At 41.5% G+C, this 17649-nt stretch overlaps 2 protein-coding genes across 2 annotated transcripts in view; both read right to left on the bottom strand.

Annotated features, from left to right (window-relative positions):
- Positions 1–17649, bottom strand: part of LOC308088574 (uncharacterized protein) — a 136489-nt gene that overhangs the window by 107071 nt on the left and 11769 nt on the right. The window lies entirely within an intron of this gene.
- LOC308088872 (uncharacterized protein) lies at positions 1613–16216 on the bottom strand (the record flags this gene model as incomplete). Its single annotated transcript, XM_080433457.1, has 6 exons — positions 1613–1743; positions 1859–2359; positions 3887–3933; positions 4040–5509; positions 5645–5755; positions 16166–16216. 5 exons carry the CDS (start codon positions 16214–16216, stop codon positions 1879–1881), a joined length of 2160 nt encoding a protein of 719 aa, XP_080289583.1. The 3' UTR covers positions 1613–1743; positions 1859–1878.

Raw genomic sequence — 17649 nt, 5'->3', positions numbered from 1 at the left:
GTTTGTTTAAATTACTTTATAAAATGTTATATTTTCACAGGGATTATTTATTAGTGTAGATATACATTTAGGAGTGGATTATGTGTCCAGATGCCTGTCAGACAGTCAGACAATGCTGCTCCACAGGTCTAGGATGGAATAAACGGGTGCAGCCAACGTCAACAACTGGTCTCTACCAGACGTGAGATTTCAGCGTACGGTAGGATGAAGCCCACGTCAGGATATATTGATAAATGCCGAAAGGTGCGGTGATCTCACCGTACGCCAATTATTTGGGCTGCACCGCGTTGATAAATGAGGGCCACTGTGTACCGATTTGCCTGAGGTTTGGACAAAATCTGTAGGAGTGATATCCAAAAATATGTTTTGCACAAATCGGCCTCCTGGTGGCGCTATAACAGGCCAATCTGAAAAATTTGGGGGAGAGGTTCGACTTTGGCATCCAGGGAGTGTGTGTGTGTGTACAGTTTCACAGCGGCCGGAACAACGTTGTTGGAGATTAGCTGTTCACAGACAGACACACACAGACAGGGTGCAAAACATACTCTCTTGCCATGCCTTTTGGCCTGGCGGAGACAAATGGCGTTGGTACAACAGATGTTCAGGAGGCGGAGAAACACAACTTTTACTCCGCCCACACACCAATCTACCTGGCGCTATTTATACCCTGTCAGAACTACCCAGAAACCCCTTATTCGCTTTCGTACATCCGTACTCAAGCTCATAACGTTTTCAGCATCCCTCCACCACCCCTTTCACCTCCACAGGTTGTGCTTTCCACCACTCCTCTCTTTTCTACGACCCTCCCTGTCTCTCTCTCCCCGTCTCTCCCTCTCCCTCCTCTCTCTCTCCCACTTCTCAGGTTCCTGCTGGGGGCTTCAGTCCGCGTGTGCCGTGCTGACTACGCCATTGGCCGTCCGCGTTGTGCCATGCTGACTACGCCATCGGCCGTCCGCGTGTGCCGTGCTGACTACGCTAACGACCTCCTCCCCAAAGACTCCAGGGTCGGCGACCCTCCCCGGAACCCTCTTCCCCTCCCTCCATTACATTCTATTCATTCAATAAAACTTTACATTCTATTCATTCAATAAAACTTTAAACTTTCCATAAAGGCGTGTTTCTTCGTCTAGTGAATTGAAACTTAATACGGTAAATACCATTGGTGCATACCTGAAGCCTTTTACCTCAGTGCGATTGAAATTAGAAAATGTAGCTTTATAGACGTTGTCTATCTGTAAACAAACAAAGATTTAGTCATAGAAAAATAAAAAAATATTCCAGTGTAACAGTAAAATAGTCCCCATTATTCCACCAAGATCATTTCGTGTTTCATGATTAATATATTTATATTTAATTAATGAATAAGAATGTTCTTGAGGACATGTTGAAAGCCAGAGGCAGCTACAGTATTTATTAAAATGTATGTAAAAAAAAAAGCATTTGGTACTTGGGAATTGTACAAAACAAGCAAAACATTTCCATACAATATATTTCTCTATAAAAGTCATTATTATACCTTTGCCAGATATCAATATTATAATACAATTCATGATAGGAGGAATCCCTGAAGAATATGATATTGACAGGCTGTACATCATAATAATGGACTTACCGCTGAAGCTACTTGGGCTGCTAAGTTCAGGAATGCGGGTGAGGATGTGTCTATAAGATCATCTGTGAAGGTTTCTTGTATTTTGAATACCAACTCGACCTTATGCTCTGCTGGTGGTGCAGGTGTTGTAGCTGCAAGTGGTGCACAGTGGGTAGAAACAGTTTATAATTGCCACATTTTTATTGACTTGTAGTGTTGAACTGAGTAGTTCATTCAATCAAAGGGATTAGTGTTAACCAGTCGAACCTGCAGTTGTTGTTGGACCTTCAGTTGTTGTTGGACCAGTTGTTGTTGGACCTGCAGTTGTTGTTGGACCAGCAGTTGTTGTTGGACCAGTTGTTGTTGGACCAGTTGTTGTTGGACCTGCAGTTGTTGTTGGACCTGCAGTTGTTGTTGGACCTGCAGTTGTTGTTGGACCAGATGTTGTTGGACCTACAGTTGTTGTTGGACCTGCAGTTGTTGTTGGACCTCCAGTTGTTGTTGGACCTGCAGTTGTTGTTGGATCTGCAGTTGTTGTTGGACCTGCAATTGTTGTTGGACCTGCAATTGTTGTTGGACCTGCAGTTGTTGTTGGACCTGCAGTTGTTGTTGGACCAGTTGTTGTTGGACCTGCAGTTGTTGTTGGACCTCCAGTTATTGTTGGACCTGTAGTTGTTAATGGACCAGTTGTTGTTGGACCTGCAGTTGTTGTTGGACCTGCAGTTGTTGTTGGACCAGTTGTTGTTGGACCTCCAGTTGTTGTTGGACCTGCAGTTGATTGCAAATCGGTACACAGTATCTCTATAGTCATTAAACGAAACGCGTCTTTCAGATTTTTCATATTCCATTCTGATTGGCTAAAATTGTCTTCCAAAGTTTGCAGGAGTACTCAGTTTTGAACAAAATGCCTCAAATCATGAACACAGCATGCAATTTCCTTGAAATTGTGCACGCACATTCCCACTAGGCCTAGGAAGAAATCCCACTTGAATTTTTTTAAATCAGCCTCATGGTGGTGCTATAACAGGCCAATTCGTATTTTTACCTATAACTGCACCGATCTGTGTAAAACTTTGTATGTGCACTCCCTAGAGGCCAAGGAAAAACATTTGCCCTCTATTTTTCACATCTGACTTTTATAGCGCCACCAGGAGGCCGACTTATGTAAAACACATTTTTGGATATTAAGCCTTCAGATTTTATCCAAATTTCACGCAAATCGGTACACATGATCTCTATAGTCATGTGATCAAGACCGATCTGTTTGATTTTTCATATTCCATCCTGATTGGCTAAGATTGACATCTAACGTTTGCAGGCGTGGCTCGTTTTCAACAAAATGGCCGATTTTTGCAATACTTTTCTTTTTTATTTTACTCCTACAAATTTTGTCCAATCATGCAAATCGGTACACATTATCTCTGTAGTTAAGTGATCAAGATGGTTCCGTTCGATTTTTCCTATTCCATCTTGATTGGCGAATTCCGAACATTGCTGGCCCACAACAACCTACCTGACCTGGCGGAGACCTGTGCTCCGAGGAGCACTTTTTCTAGTTTTTTTATTGAGACCCTTTATGTACACTTCAGACTGAAGTGTGCTAGTTAGTTCAGGCTTTGGAGTGTTCATGGTTTTAATGTCCCCCGGGAAAACCTATTAGGACCCACTACAAATGTGGACTCCAGTGGCAAATCAGAATCAGAAGAATTTGCATAATATTATGTTCTAAGTAAACTGAGATTTGTTTGAGGAATATAACAATGTCAGCTACCTCAGCTGGTGTCATTGACTTGCCAGAGAAGCCCCCAGCACATCAGACATGGCATGGAGGATGCAGTTGAAAGGCTTAGTATCAGCACTAAACAACAACTAGTGAGCCTGATCGTCCAGACATAGGCCCAGCAGTGAGCAGAACCTCAAGGTGAACTGTGGTCAGTAGCATATCGGCCAAGGGCCTCAACACTCAATGAGGAGAAACTGGAACTTGTCTCTAAATGATAGCTGAAAGTAACATGGCAAAATAAATAAGCCATTCAATATTATAGATATTTGCAGTATGGCCCAATGTTTTCTGCAAGACACTTAATTATGGACAATCAAAATCAGATGGAAATATTTAATTTTGATGTGGTGTCCTAATTCAACTTAATGCTGATATTGCACACTGACTATTTAGATAATGAAAACTTGGCACTTCATGTCACTTCATGAACTTGCTAAGTTCTGGAATGCGGTTTCGGATGTGTCCGCAAGCTCTGCTGTGAAGGTTTGTTGTATTTTGAATACCAACTCGACCTTTGGCTCTGCTGGTGGTGCAGGTGTTGTAGGTGCAGGTGTTGTAGCTGCATGTGATGCACATTAGAAACAGTTAATTGCAGTTATATTGCATTCATATCTCTAAACTGAGTAGTAATTCAATCAAAGTGATTAGTGTTAAATCAGTCGAACCTGCAGTTGTTGTTGGACCTTCAGTTGTTGTTTGACCTCCAGTTGTTGTTGGACCACTTGTTGTTGGACCTCCTGTTGATGTTGGACCTGCAGTTGTTGTTGGACCTCCTGTTGTTGTTGGACCTGCAGTTGTTGTTGGACCTCCAGTTGTTGTTGGACCTCCAGTAGTTGTTGGACCAGTCGTTGTTGGACCTGCAGTTGTTGTTGGACCTCCGGTTGTTGTTGGCCCTCCAGTTGTTGTTGGACCTGCAGTTGTTGTTGGACCTCCAGTTGTTGTTGGACCTCCAGTTGTTGTTGGACCAGTTGTTGTTGGACCTGCAGTTGTTGTTGGACCTCCAGTAGTTGTTGGACCAGTTGTTGTTGGACCAGTTGTTGTTGGACCTCCAGTTGTTGTTGGACCTCCAGTAGTTGTTGGACCAGTTGTTGTTGGACCAGTTGTTGTTGGACCTCCAGTTGTTGTTGGACCTGCAGTTGTTGTTGGACCTCCAGTTGTTGTTGGACCTCCAGTTGTTGTTGGACCACTTGTTGTTGGACCTCCTGTTGATGTTGGACCTGCAGTTGTTGTTGGACCTCCTGTTGTTGTTGGACCTGCAGTTGTTGTTGGACCTCCAGTTGTTGTTGGACCTCCAGTAGTTGTTGGACCAGTCGTTGTTGGACCTGCAGTTGTTGTTGGACCTCCGGTTGTTGTTGGCCCTCCAGTTGTTGTTGGACCTGCAGTTGTTGTTGGACCTCCAGTTGTTGTTGGACCTCCAGTTGTTGTTGGACCAGTTGTTGTTGGACCTGCAGTTGTTGTTGGACCTCCAGTAGTTGTTGGACCAGTTGTTGTTGGACCTCCAGTTGTTGTTGGACCTCCAGTTGTTGTTGGACCTCCAGTAGTTGTTGGACCAGTTGTTGTTGGACCTGCAGTTGTTGTTGGACCTCCAGTAGTTGTTGGACCAGTTGTTGTTGGACCTCCAGTTGTTGTTGGACCTCCAGTTGTTGTTGGACCAGTTGTTGTTGGACCAGTTGTTGTTGGACCTCTAGTTGTTGTTGGACCTGCAGTTGTTGTTGGACCTCCAGTTGTTGTTGGACCTGCAGTTGTTGTTGGACCTCCAGTTGTTGTTGGACCTGCAGTTGTTGTTGGATCTCCAGCTGTTGTTGGACCAGTTGTTGTTGGACGTCCAGTTGTTGTTGGACCTGCAGTTGTTGTTGGACCTCCAGTTGTCGTTGGACCTCCAGTTGTCGTTGGACCTCCAGTTGTTGTTGGACTTCCATATGTTGTTGGACTAGTCGTTGTTGGACCTCCAGTTGTTGTTGGACCTCCAGTTGTTGTTGGACCCAAAGTTGTTGTTGGACCTCCAGTTGTTGTTGGACCAGTTGTTGTTGGACCTCCAGTTGGTGTTGGACCTCCAGTTGTTGTTGGACCTCCAGTTGTTGTTGGACCTCCAGTAGTTGTTGGACCAGTTGTTGTTGGACCAGTCGTTGTTGGACCTCCAATAGTTGTTGGACCAGTTGTTGTTGGGCCTCCAGTTGTTGTTGGACCAGTTGTTGTATGGCCTCCAGTTGTTGTTGGACCTCCAGTTGTTGTGGGACCAGTTGTTGTTGGACCTCCGGTTGTTATTGGACCAGTCGTTGTTGGACCTCCTGTTGTTGTTGGACCTCCAGCAGTTGTTGGACCAGTCGTTGTTGGACCTCCAGTTGTTGTTGGACCAGTTGTTGTTGAAACTGTAGTTGAAACTGTAGTTGTTGATTCCATCATGGTGGCCATGGCTATAGTTGTATAAAGAGTGAGTTTTAAACAAGGTTATTTTCTATATCAAATATGCTATATGGTGAGGTGGTTTTTACGTTATTGAAGTTATATTACCTCACAACAACAACAACAAATATAGCTGCAAGCAGCAACAAGCGGGTTCGAGGGATACGGCAAAAGGCGATATGAGGCGAGAGAGAGAGAGAGAGAGAGAGAGAGACAGTTGGAGAGAAAGAGAGGCAGTTAGAGAGAGAGAAAGAGAGAGCGAGAGAGAGAGAGAGAGAGAAAGCGAGAGAGAGAGAGAGAGAGAGAGAGAGAGAGAGAGAGAGAGAGAGAGAGAGAGAGAGAGAGACAGTTAGTTAGAGAGTAAGAGAGGCAGTTAGAGAGAGAGAGAGAGAGAGAGAGAGAGAGAGAGAGGCAGTGAGAGGCAGAGAGAGAGAGAGAGGCAGAGAGAGAGAGAGAGAGAGAGAGAGAGAGAGAGAGAGAGAGATGATGTGGTTTGCACTGTCTTGTCCTGTCTTGCACCAGTCCTGTTGTAAACTGCGCTCCACTGCATCAAACCAAATTCCTAACATGTCTACATGTCATGGCAATAAAGTCTTCTGATTCTGATTCTGATTCTGAGAGAGAGAGAGAGAGAGAGAGAGATAGAGAGAGAGAGAGAGAGAGAGAGAGAGAGAGAGAGAGAGAGAGAGAGAGAGAGAGAGAGAGAGACTAATGAGGAGTGAGTGAGGGCAGGTGTGATTATGGATTGAGAGGGAGTGACAGCAGGCGAGGTGGGTGGATCCAATCCATGGGAATAGGCCAGGGGGAGTGTTGCACACTAGGATGACTCTTTTACAAGAACATATGCCAGAAAATTCACAAACAAATACTGTCAAAATGCCATTTCATCTTGTCTTTAAAAAGTGAACATGCATTAATTAACAAAGTCATGATTTTTGTTCAGTAAATTATTGGACTGGTTAAATTGGGGTTTGAACCAGGGATCTACAGACCTGCAGGTAGACAGTGTGCTGACTGAGCCATTGGATATACAGAATTGGATTTCATGTGTGGTAAGTTATCATCGGCATGGATTGCTTATTATATATCTACAAGCTCATAACGCGTCACATTGTAGATGCTGTAATTGTAGTAGAGTAGAAGTAACAAAAATGGAAAGTAAAGTAAAAGTACCTCAAAATTGTACTGTGCATTGTGAGCACTTGTATTGGTACTGTATTGGTAAATGTACATAGTTACTTCTCAGCACCATTGAGGAGCCAATCACTGACAGGCTAGGTATCACCAGGTGCACTGATTGCTAGAGTGCAGAGGGACATGGGTTGATATTAATGGTTTTAACTCAAAATGTATTTATCACACAGCTTAGATTTTTTGATTAAATCGGAGTGTGATGTAAAAAAGAAATCTGTAGTGCAAAAGTTGCAAGTTCATCAAATGTCAATGTATATTGTTTCTTGTGTCTGGGTAGCTCAGTTGGAAGAGCTATATACTCTGAACCGTAAGGTCATGGGATCAAATCCTGGCAAAAGCAACACAGCATATGAGTAATCTGGTTCCCTGGTGTATAGATGGGTTTCCTGTTTGTAAACATGAGAGGATGATCCGCGCGCAGTGGAGGGATGAGCCTGTAGAGGGCGCTATTACCCGCAGCAGCTCTGGCCATTGTACATTCATAAAATAAATGGTCTTCACCGGGTTTAATGAAAGTAGATTAAATTATGCAGTTTGTAATATCTTCTTTACTCAATAAAAATGATTTGTCGGAAGTTGGATCTGTTTGTATATAATAGCAGCATTATGCCTATTATGCCTATAATAGCAGCATTATGCCTATCTAAATCCCGAACAAAACAACAGAGTGAAGGGCGCTTCCGGTTCGTTCTACCCCTAGCATGCGCAGATTGCGCACTCTGCTCTGTGATGACGTCGCGCAGAAACCCATCTATAGAGCACTGTTACAGGTATAGACTCATTTGTTTGTTAATGTTGCTACCCTTTAAATGGCCATGGCCAATAACGTGGCATCGGGCGCTTAAAGTTAAATATTTGAAAAACTACACATTATTTCAAAGAAAAAGCCACCAGGCCACTAATGAGTTGTGAGTGAAGACAGGTTGATTGGTGATGAGTGAGAGCAGGTGAGCGGGGTGGATCCAATCCATGGGAATAGGGGGAAGGTTGCTGACTAGATGACTCTTTTCTACACCCACCCTCACTAACCTTAACCTCAGTAAAACAACGACCTAACCTCAAGAAACACTACTTGTAAAACTAAGAATTCCAAATGATGATCACCTCAATGCATTGTTGGGGACAGGGATCGAACTAGTGACCTATGGATTCACAGGCTGCCTCTCTTCTCATTGAGCTAGAGATATGGCCTCCCTGATGGTGTCTGTTGATATCTATAAGTTTTTCCGTCCGTTATGAACCAAGCCTCTGTTTCGCTAACTACTGTAGATCACTGGTTCACAAAACATTTACCAATAAAGAGTTTTTTTTGTCTCCTCGGAATGGAAACTAGTGAAAATAGTCGATCTACAAGCTCACAACGCGTTGCTATCTGAAAAGTTGTGAGATTGTAGATCGGCTATTTTCACAAGAAACTATGTCATACATAAAAAACAACTACTCTCAAAAAAGCATTTCATGTTATTTTTTTATAATGGCACATGTCTGAATTAACAGGGTCATGTTTTGTACAATGCAATTAAATAAAAATAAATGTAAACTGTAATGAGTGTGGTTTGAACAGGGGAACTTCAGAACAAGAGGCTAACATTTTACTGATTGAGCTATTCAATCCACAGCCAATCTTTCTCTACCTGGCAACACCAAGTTGCCAGGTTCTGGAAAGAAACAAGCAACCAGTGTTAAATCGTTTGGCGTTACCGGTAGCCTCTCAGGAACTTTCAGCGCATGTTTGACTATCATGAGACTCTACAATGAGTCGTAGTAGAGAAAAAAATAACTTTGCATCGGTTATAATAGACGAATTTCCCTAAGCCACGCGCTCCCATTATGACAACGGAGGGGGTTGAAAAAATTACGACAGGGGAATCTCTGGAAAAAAACAATGCCACTCTTTACGTCGGTAGGTGAGTAACGAGACATCAAAGATAACACTTAAAATGTCCGGAATTCTCCTTTAATAGGGGAAATTATTATCTCATAAATCAACTTACCCATAAGAATGAACAAGGTTGTTAGTATTGGTCCAAACCCCATCCTTTCTCCTTTTGAGTCAAAAAAAAAAAAAAAAAAACATCATACAAAACAACACTGATTACCTTCACAATATGTAGAGAGAAGATCTATTACAAAATGATAACATTATGGGAATATTTACATTTCTGATTTCAATGTAAAGATTACTGTATTTTTCATAATGATTAGCACCAGATAGTTTACAAACAATTAGTGGGTGAAATTCTTTCTCATACAAACTCCCAACTTTTTACAGTTTCAAGAAGAGGGTCAAGAATAGAGACGGAAAGTAACAAGGAAAACCAAGTCCGATAACAAGAAGGTAAGTGTCAAATATCAATCATATACTGTAGTATGAGCAATGTCAAATATAAGGTGCATGGTTAATAAAAATGAGGCAGAAAATGCTTCTTGTGCAGGTAGAGACATATTTGCAGCAGATGAAAAATAACAACAGATATAGAATCACAATTATCTTGTGCAGGTGAGACATCACTTAGCAGATATCAGAAATAGGACCTATTTTGAGGATGCAACTTAACACCTGGTGCTAGGTCTTAACTTGTGTCAGGTGGGTGTGTCCCAGCGCTATTTAGCTATATGGAATATGCAAAAATTCCAAGTGCAAAGCACTAAATGGCCCTGAATTAGTCCTGGGTGTGATTTGGGCGTTACATTAATCAAACCAATCAGAGTGTCAGGTGCCATTACCTTTAAGAATAAGGTTGAGCTTAAGTGGCGAGATCAAAAGAGCGTAGAATGCTTTCCTAGCGACAAAACCAATGTCCTGTATGAAGTGAAGCACGCAAGTTTAAAATCTACGGAGATATAATGATGTCAGGAGATGGGGGTGAAAAAAAAGCTCTCTGCTCACAGAAACATCGACACTGAAACGAGACATATCCTATATCAAAATTGTCTTAAGGGCGGGCGGGCGGACCACATCGTCACGCTCATGTCACCACAATCTGGGAACCCCAATCCCAAAGAACATGGATCGTTTTGGTTATAAGCCCACTTGTTTCTATGATGAAAGAGCAAGTTAAAATGTTACTAACTTTCCGTGGTTTTGTCGGCTTCGAGGACGCTATTGTTAAATGAGTTTCGGTTTGTTTCCAGTGGGAAACGAACGCACATATGTAAATCCCGCCCACTACATTTGATTGTGTAAAGTGCGGCCTGCTTCCTGATCTGAAGGCCCACCCACTTGTAGCCAATATGCATAGGTTCTCAACGGGGCTACCGGCAGATTCAAGCGCAGCTCTGAATCTGTTCTTGAGAGATTAATGTCACCATGACTCAGCCATAACCATATAAGGAGTATCCAATGCAGCTATGGCGCGCCCAAATATGTAGTGTGTTGTCTAACCTCAATGTGTCATCATGGCATCGGGCACAAACAAATCAGTCAGCTCCATATATAGACACAAAAGGGGGCATGGCCATATATGGGCATAAACTAATGACATCAGGGATCTCCATATGGGCTTAAAAAGGGACATAACAAGCCTACAGAGATCTCTGACATCAGAGATCTTCAAATGGTCATTAAAGGGACAAGGACTGACAGATACAGAGATCTCCATATATGGGCATAAAAGGGACATGGATTAACAGATACAGAGATCTCTGACATCAGGGATCTCCATATATGGGCAGAAAAGAGACAAGGACTGACAGATACACAGATCTCCTATACACTTTACGTTGCATTATTATATGATTTACATGATCAATAATATGTTGTCAATATGTATTGTTACACTGTAACTGGTAAATTCCTATTCAGTGCAGGTACTCAAATGCATTTTCAAGATATTAACTATTAACTAGAAAGTACTGTTCCTGAAGAAACAGTGTGGGATCGCTAAGAATGTTGAGCTGGTATTGAGTATTGATAGTGTTAGTAGTGTTATAGTAGGCTAAAGCGATCCCACAACTAATATAATTCATAATACATTTTAATCAATAAGTGTGCGTGTAATATAACATTAATTCAACGTAAGTAGTCTTGGGAACCACCGGTTCCCGAGCCACTTGGCCCATAGGGCAGGAGCCTTCCTAGCGTGAGGCAGCTTGATGTACAAGTACACCCCCTGGACATGACACATGTCTCAGAGAGTTTTTAGATATTTCTGAGATGCAGTCACCCATTATTCTATGTAAATGTTACAAATACTAGCAGAATTATGCCATGGCTGTTCATTTGTATTTTATGTTTGAATTTTAAAAACCCTTTTGGCATTACAATTTTGACCCAGACTGTTACTCTGAAGGACCTCTTGATTCTTTGGAGCTAAATAACTTGCTTCATGTAATAGTTTGTGACACCAATATGTATGGCTCAACAGAAGGGAGAGAGTTGAGTGCTTTATTATAATTTATGTAAAATGAATGGCCTCAAGACACAAAATGTACACATCTTAAGTGTCACTGAATGGAAAATTATAATTGAGTGCAGGGTGAATTAAATCACTGACTTGTTAACATGAATATTACTGTCTAAAGCAGCCGTTCTAAACCTGTGGGCCAAGGCCCACTGGTGGGCCACGAGGGTATTGCAAGCGGGCCCCCAAATAATTCACAAACATTTTAAAGATTTTATAACATAAATAATGTAAAAATGACATGCTTTCTTTCTTTAAAATTCGTTTTCATTGTGAAAGAAATTGTTTTCGTACTGATAAATAGCAAGTTGAATTATACTATGTTGGCTACATTGATCCAAGCCAGAACACAATGTATTGAACAGGTTCTGAAAATGCACACGGCCCACCCATCTGACCTCGGCAGCCGAAAGGCCGAAAAAGGTTCGGTGATCGGTGGGCTGTGAACGCTTTCAAGATTTTCAAGTGGGCCCTGATCCAGAAAAGGTTGAGAACAACTGAATTAAATCACTGACTTGTTAACTGCTTGAATATTACTGTCTAAAGCAGGGGTAACCAACCAGTCGATTACGATCTACCGGTAGATCATCAAAGCCTTCTAAGTCGATCGCGGGGTGGGCCCGGTGGCAGACGGGCAGCCATCACAATTTGTGTAGTGTAGACTAGAGCAGTGCGTCCAAGGCAGTGTTGCCAAGTTTGCTTATTATAAGCTACTTTGGGCTTGTTTTTCTGTAAAGTAGCTTGAATATATTGGGGGTCCTTGACATGAAAATGTTTGTGAACCACTGCTCTAAAACAACATTCGACAATAAGTCGACAATAAGTTTGACTGAACTGCCCTAGTTGCTTATTGTCTCCGCCAGGCCGAAAGGCATGGCGAGAGAGTATGTTTTGCCCCCTGTCCGTCCGTCCGTCCGTGTGTGTGTGTGTGTGTGTGTCCGTCCGTCCGTCCGTCCGTGTGTCCGTGTGTCCGTGTGTCCGTCATTCTGTCATTTTGTGTACAGCTAATCTCCGGCACCATTGGCTTGATCGCAACGAAACTGTGCACACACACTCCCTGGATGCCAGAGCAGAACCTCTGCCCCAAATTTTTAAAATTAGCCTTTTATAGCGCCACCAGGAGGCCGCTTTTTTCAAAACACACTTCTTGACAGTACTCCTACAGATTTTATCCAAACATCACGCAAATCAGTACACAGTATCTCTATAGTCATGTGATCAACACGGATCTGTCCAATTTTCCATATTTCATCCTGATTGGCTAAGGTTGGCTTCCAAAGTTTGCAGGATTGCTCCGTTTTCAACAAAATGCCTCAAATCATGAACGCAGCTTGCGATTTCCGTGAGATTTCACACACACATTCCCACTAGGCCGAGGAAGAAATGCCACTTGAAAATGTTCAAATCAGCCTCATGGTGGCGCTATAAATGGACGATTTATGTTTTTAACTATAACTGCACCGATCTGCATGAAACTTTGCACGCACACTCCCTAGAGGCCAAGGAAAAACAACTGACCTGCATTTTTCACATTTGCCTTTCATAGCGCCACCAGGAGGCCGACTTATGTAAAACACATTCTTTGATATTAAGCCTTCAGAATTTATCCAAATTTCACGCACATCGGTACACTTGATCTCTATAGTCATGTGATCACGATGATGTGATCACGATGGATCTTTTAAAATGTTCATATTCCATCCTGATTGGCTAACATTGACATCTAAAGTTTGCAGGAGTGGCCCGTTTTGAACAAAATGCCACAAATCATGAATGCAGCGTCCGATTGCGACACTTTGCACGCACATTCGCACTACATTGAAGAACAAATGCCACCCTTTTAACATTGCCCTATTATAGCGCCACCATGAGGCCAATTTTGCAACACTTTTCTTTTTTATATTACTCCTACAAATTCAAACATTATGCAAATCGGTACACATATAGTCAAGTGATCAAGATGGTTCCATCCAATTTTTCATATTCCATCCTGATTGGCTAATTCCGAACATTGCTGCCCCACAATAACCTACCTGACCTGGCGGAGACCTGTGCTCCGAGGAGCACTTTTTCTAGTTTTGGACTTCTTTTCATAGACCTGGTTGCTTGTTTCTCTCACAAAATCTGGCAACGCTGGTCGAAGGGTAGCCATGCGTCGTTGTTTTCCTGTACATTCCGCGCACACATAATTCAACTCACGGGTCGCGCTCAAGAAATAACGAGCGCAGTCTCGTGACATGCAAGCCTTTTCAGTGGTGGACAACGCTGGATTTAAATCTTCAAACAGTGTTCTACAACGTTACAAAGTGCCATCGCAGCAGAGCTCAAGCAGTGGGGGAAGAAGTACTCAGATATTTTACTTAAGTAAAAGTAGCAATACCACAATGTAGAAATACTTTTTAGGCCTGTGTTCAAAATGTTACTTGACTTGAGTAAAAGTACAAAAGTATTGGCATCAAAATATACTTAAAGTACCAAAAGTAAAAGTACAAATATGTTTGAAAATAGCAGTTCTACAAGCTCCCAACGCGTTGCGATGCATGTTGTGAGCTTGTAGATCAGCTATTTTCAGATAGTTATAAAATGGGGCTAAAGTGGTTAATGTATGATTTATAATATAATACATTTAAATTTATATCTGCAAAGGCATGAGTTAAGTAGCTGCTTTTGTATCAAACCCTTTCCTCAGTATTGACATTGAACAGCTGTTCAACAGCTGGCATTCACTAAGTATCAACCAGATTTCAAATGGCTTGCAGATAATGTGCAGTCACAGAAGTCTCATTAAAGGTCGGCTAATCCTGAGAGTATTGTATCTGTCACCATATATGTGCAAATATATGGTCATGGATGCATTTTTGTCATTTGAACAGAATATCTGTAAATGTGAAAATTCTGAGAAATTGAGAACTGAGAAACTAAATATTGTGCATTGAAGAGAAGAAATCTGTAAAAGCAATTTATTTCATGTCCTTTGTGTTTTGTTTTATTTAAAAATAACTCAACAAAGAAGTTTATTTGTATTTCTAATACGTTTTTCTTAATATTTAGGCATTTATTATATAACTATCATCTTTATTCTTATTTAAACTACTAGTCTTTGTGTGGATGTATGCACATGCATTGAGCCTGTCAGAAATTGCAATCGTGACAAGTGTTTATTTTTTTACATATTTTAGTGGTAGATCACGGCTTACAATTGGAAATAAAATGTGCTCTTGGGCTTGAAAAGGTTGGTTACCACTGGTCTAAAGCCAAATGTACTCTTAAATGTACGAAAAAAGCAGGACACAATGCATCATGCTATTTAGTTGAAAATCTGTTATTTTCAGCGATTGTCATATATCAGAAGTACATAATTAGGCTTAATTTGGGAACTGCTTTGCTGTATGTAGGGTATAATTTACTATAGTAATAACAACTTGTTCCCAGTTCGATCCCAGGCTCCCCCAGAGTTAGTGTCGACGTGTCCTTGAGCAAGACATTGAACCCCCTAATTGCTCCCGATGAGCAGGTTGGTGCCTTGCATGGTTTCCTCCTACATGTGTGTGTGAATGGGTGAATGTAATGCACAATCTATGTAAAGCGCTTTGGATAAAAGCGCTATATAAATGCACCATTTACCATGTATTTACCATTCATATAATGTGGTTGTGAATATACCCCAGCAAGCACAATGACGTCATGATGACGTTATGATGACGCCCGGTCATCACCCCGGTGACGTTCAGGACTAGGCCAGATCACAGCCCATATGGGGATGATCTTTACGTCATTTACAGGACGTCATCACCGGGACATCATATGGACATTTGGACAGCAATTTTGGGTGATGAGAAATGTGTTTAGATGACGTCCTGGAAGTGACGTTTTTGTGGTCAGGATTAATTTTGGTTGAAATCAGGTGATATTCTGGGCCAGATCTGACTTGTCTTGGTTTGACTTGATCTAGCCCCAATCGAGACGTCACTGATTGGTCCGGGTCCTGACTGTGCTTGCTGGGACTTGAATAATAATAATACATTTGAATATTAAATAATATTAATAAACACAGTTTTGGAAAATTAACTAATATAGAAAACAATGGAAAATTGAGTGATAAGGATTCCACAATATGCTTAATCCTAGTCCATGGTGGACCAAACTAAGATAAATAACAATGAAAACCAATCAGCTGGATTTCACAATGGATTACAAAAAGAATACATTAATAACAATATGCACTGTTTAATATAATTCAATTATTTAGGATCAGCTACACATGTACCAAGAATACAGTAAATATGTGTGTTCATAGGTTACATACCTATACCCTTTCATGTTTAGGAGAAACAACATCTGATACTAAAACATGTGTACTATGAAAGGTTGTACTTACTCAAAATGAGATAACGTCAAGAAAGTCACAGTTCATGAATTGTGCCCGTTTATAATTTGTATTTTTATTCCGTTATGCTATATCAAAATCCCAGTCAAGTGAATTGTTTGATTGCGGTGCACCTCTTTAGTGACAGCACTTTCAGTAAGAACTTATATATGGGTGAAGTAGCATCACGTAGTGGTGACAATTTTCAGAAATGTTATGACATCACATTAGTAAAGGCCAAACAAAGGATAGCTATCAACTGTGTCATTTCCTTGAAATAGTCACGCAGCAAGTCTGAGAATCTTCTTTGTCGTCAGTTTCAAAGGTGTGTCAGTAATGCAAACGGTTTATCTCCCTTGTTAAAGCTGTTTCCTTGTTCAAAATATTTACTGGTACAGTATAACATGAAACTTGTTATACTGTACCACCATGCAAAGCATCTCAGACACAAGCTTGATCATGTCATCATCCTTCATTTTGCAGAGTTCAGATAAAGAATTGGTTTGGAAAACAATACGTCTTGTTCTTGAATTATTGGCTTCCAAAACATGTCATACGTCATCAGTAGAGTATCCAAATTTGACCCTCCGCATGTTCAAGGTTACTACTAGACAGCACTGACATCTAAATCGCTCATAAAGTGGCTTGGCAACATCATACCTTATTCCATTGAATGGCATTCTTAAGGCCACACAAATCCACACATAGGCTACTGTATCCGCTTAAAGTTATGTTGGTTAAATTAATTGTGGCACCTGCTGATCATCTTATCCAAATAACTGCTACAGTATACTGTCATTCTAGTGAGTATACAATGCCATGCACAATAAATATAACTGCTTTATGGTGGGTAGCCCTGATACATAAAATGCCTGTCTTTTTACAGCCATAATTATTACTGGTCAAACCATATCATGTAGTTATCATTTACCACTGTCGTCATTATAGTTGTGGTGTGGTTAGAATGATTTTTACAACTATATATCCATAGTTATGGTAATATCAATGGTGTGCCTGTGACCCCCGGGGGCCTGTGACATGGCCCCTGGTCAAACTATTGTCATGGCAGGCCCCTGAACAGTGTTTGTGCCAAGTTTGGTGCGGATTGGATCAACGGTGTGCCTGTGGCCCCTGGTATGACTATTCTCATGTGTTTGTGCCAAGTCTGGTGCGGATCGGAGCAACAGTGCGCCTCGCAAGTCTGGATGTTAAGTTTGTGACCGCGGTCCGCGGCCCACGGTCGGTCCGCCCACACACCCTCTAGGCAATTCTAGTATAGGATAGGATGAAGGGGGGACAGCAATTGAAAATATCTGAACTGTAGTCATAGTAGTGGGAGATGTTAACGACTTAAGCCCTATTTTATACTTTGTTGTATGATGGTGTTGCACTGTGCATATAGTCGATGGACAAGCTTGCAGTTCAGCTATTTGTGATATTTTTGAAATTTTTTGAAAATAGTTAACTACTGCATAATGACATGCCCAAAATAGGGATGCCAGGTTGAAAGTGGTTAAAGTACTATGGTCCATAACTCTAGGAACATTGCCATGAGGGGTTTGGTTTGACCAGCCATCACACCTGAAATCTTTGTAGAACTGAAACCAAGGTTCCAGAAGATGGTGTGCTATATAATGTTGTCTTTTGTCCAGTTTTAGAGCTGCAATGGTTGTGGTTGTCTGCAATAAAGATATATAACTTTAATGAGGATGATGATGATGTCATGGCTGATGCTCCCAGAGTTTTTCAGTAAAGTGGTGGATGGATGCATTGTCATAGATAGAGGGGTGTGTAGTTTACTAGTTTGTGTCTGTATTGGCACTGTCATGGTCAAAGCTGGGTTTGTCATTGATGTCCTGTTTCCTGTTCTATACTCTGTAGGCGATCTGTGTTCAACAATGATGATGCA

This window comes from Gymnoscopelus braueri, assembly GCF_963280865.1.
Source record: "Gymnoscopelus braueri genome assembly, chromosome: 7".
Classification (NCBI taxonomy): domain Eukaryota; kingdom Metazoa; phylum Chordata; class Actinopteri; order Myctophiformes; family Myctophidae; genus Gymnoscopelus; species Gymnoscopelus braueri.
The sequence above is the reverse complement of the archived record's forward strand: the minus strand, read 5'-3'. Positions and strand labels throughout refer to the sequence as shown.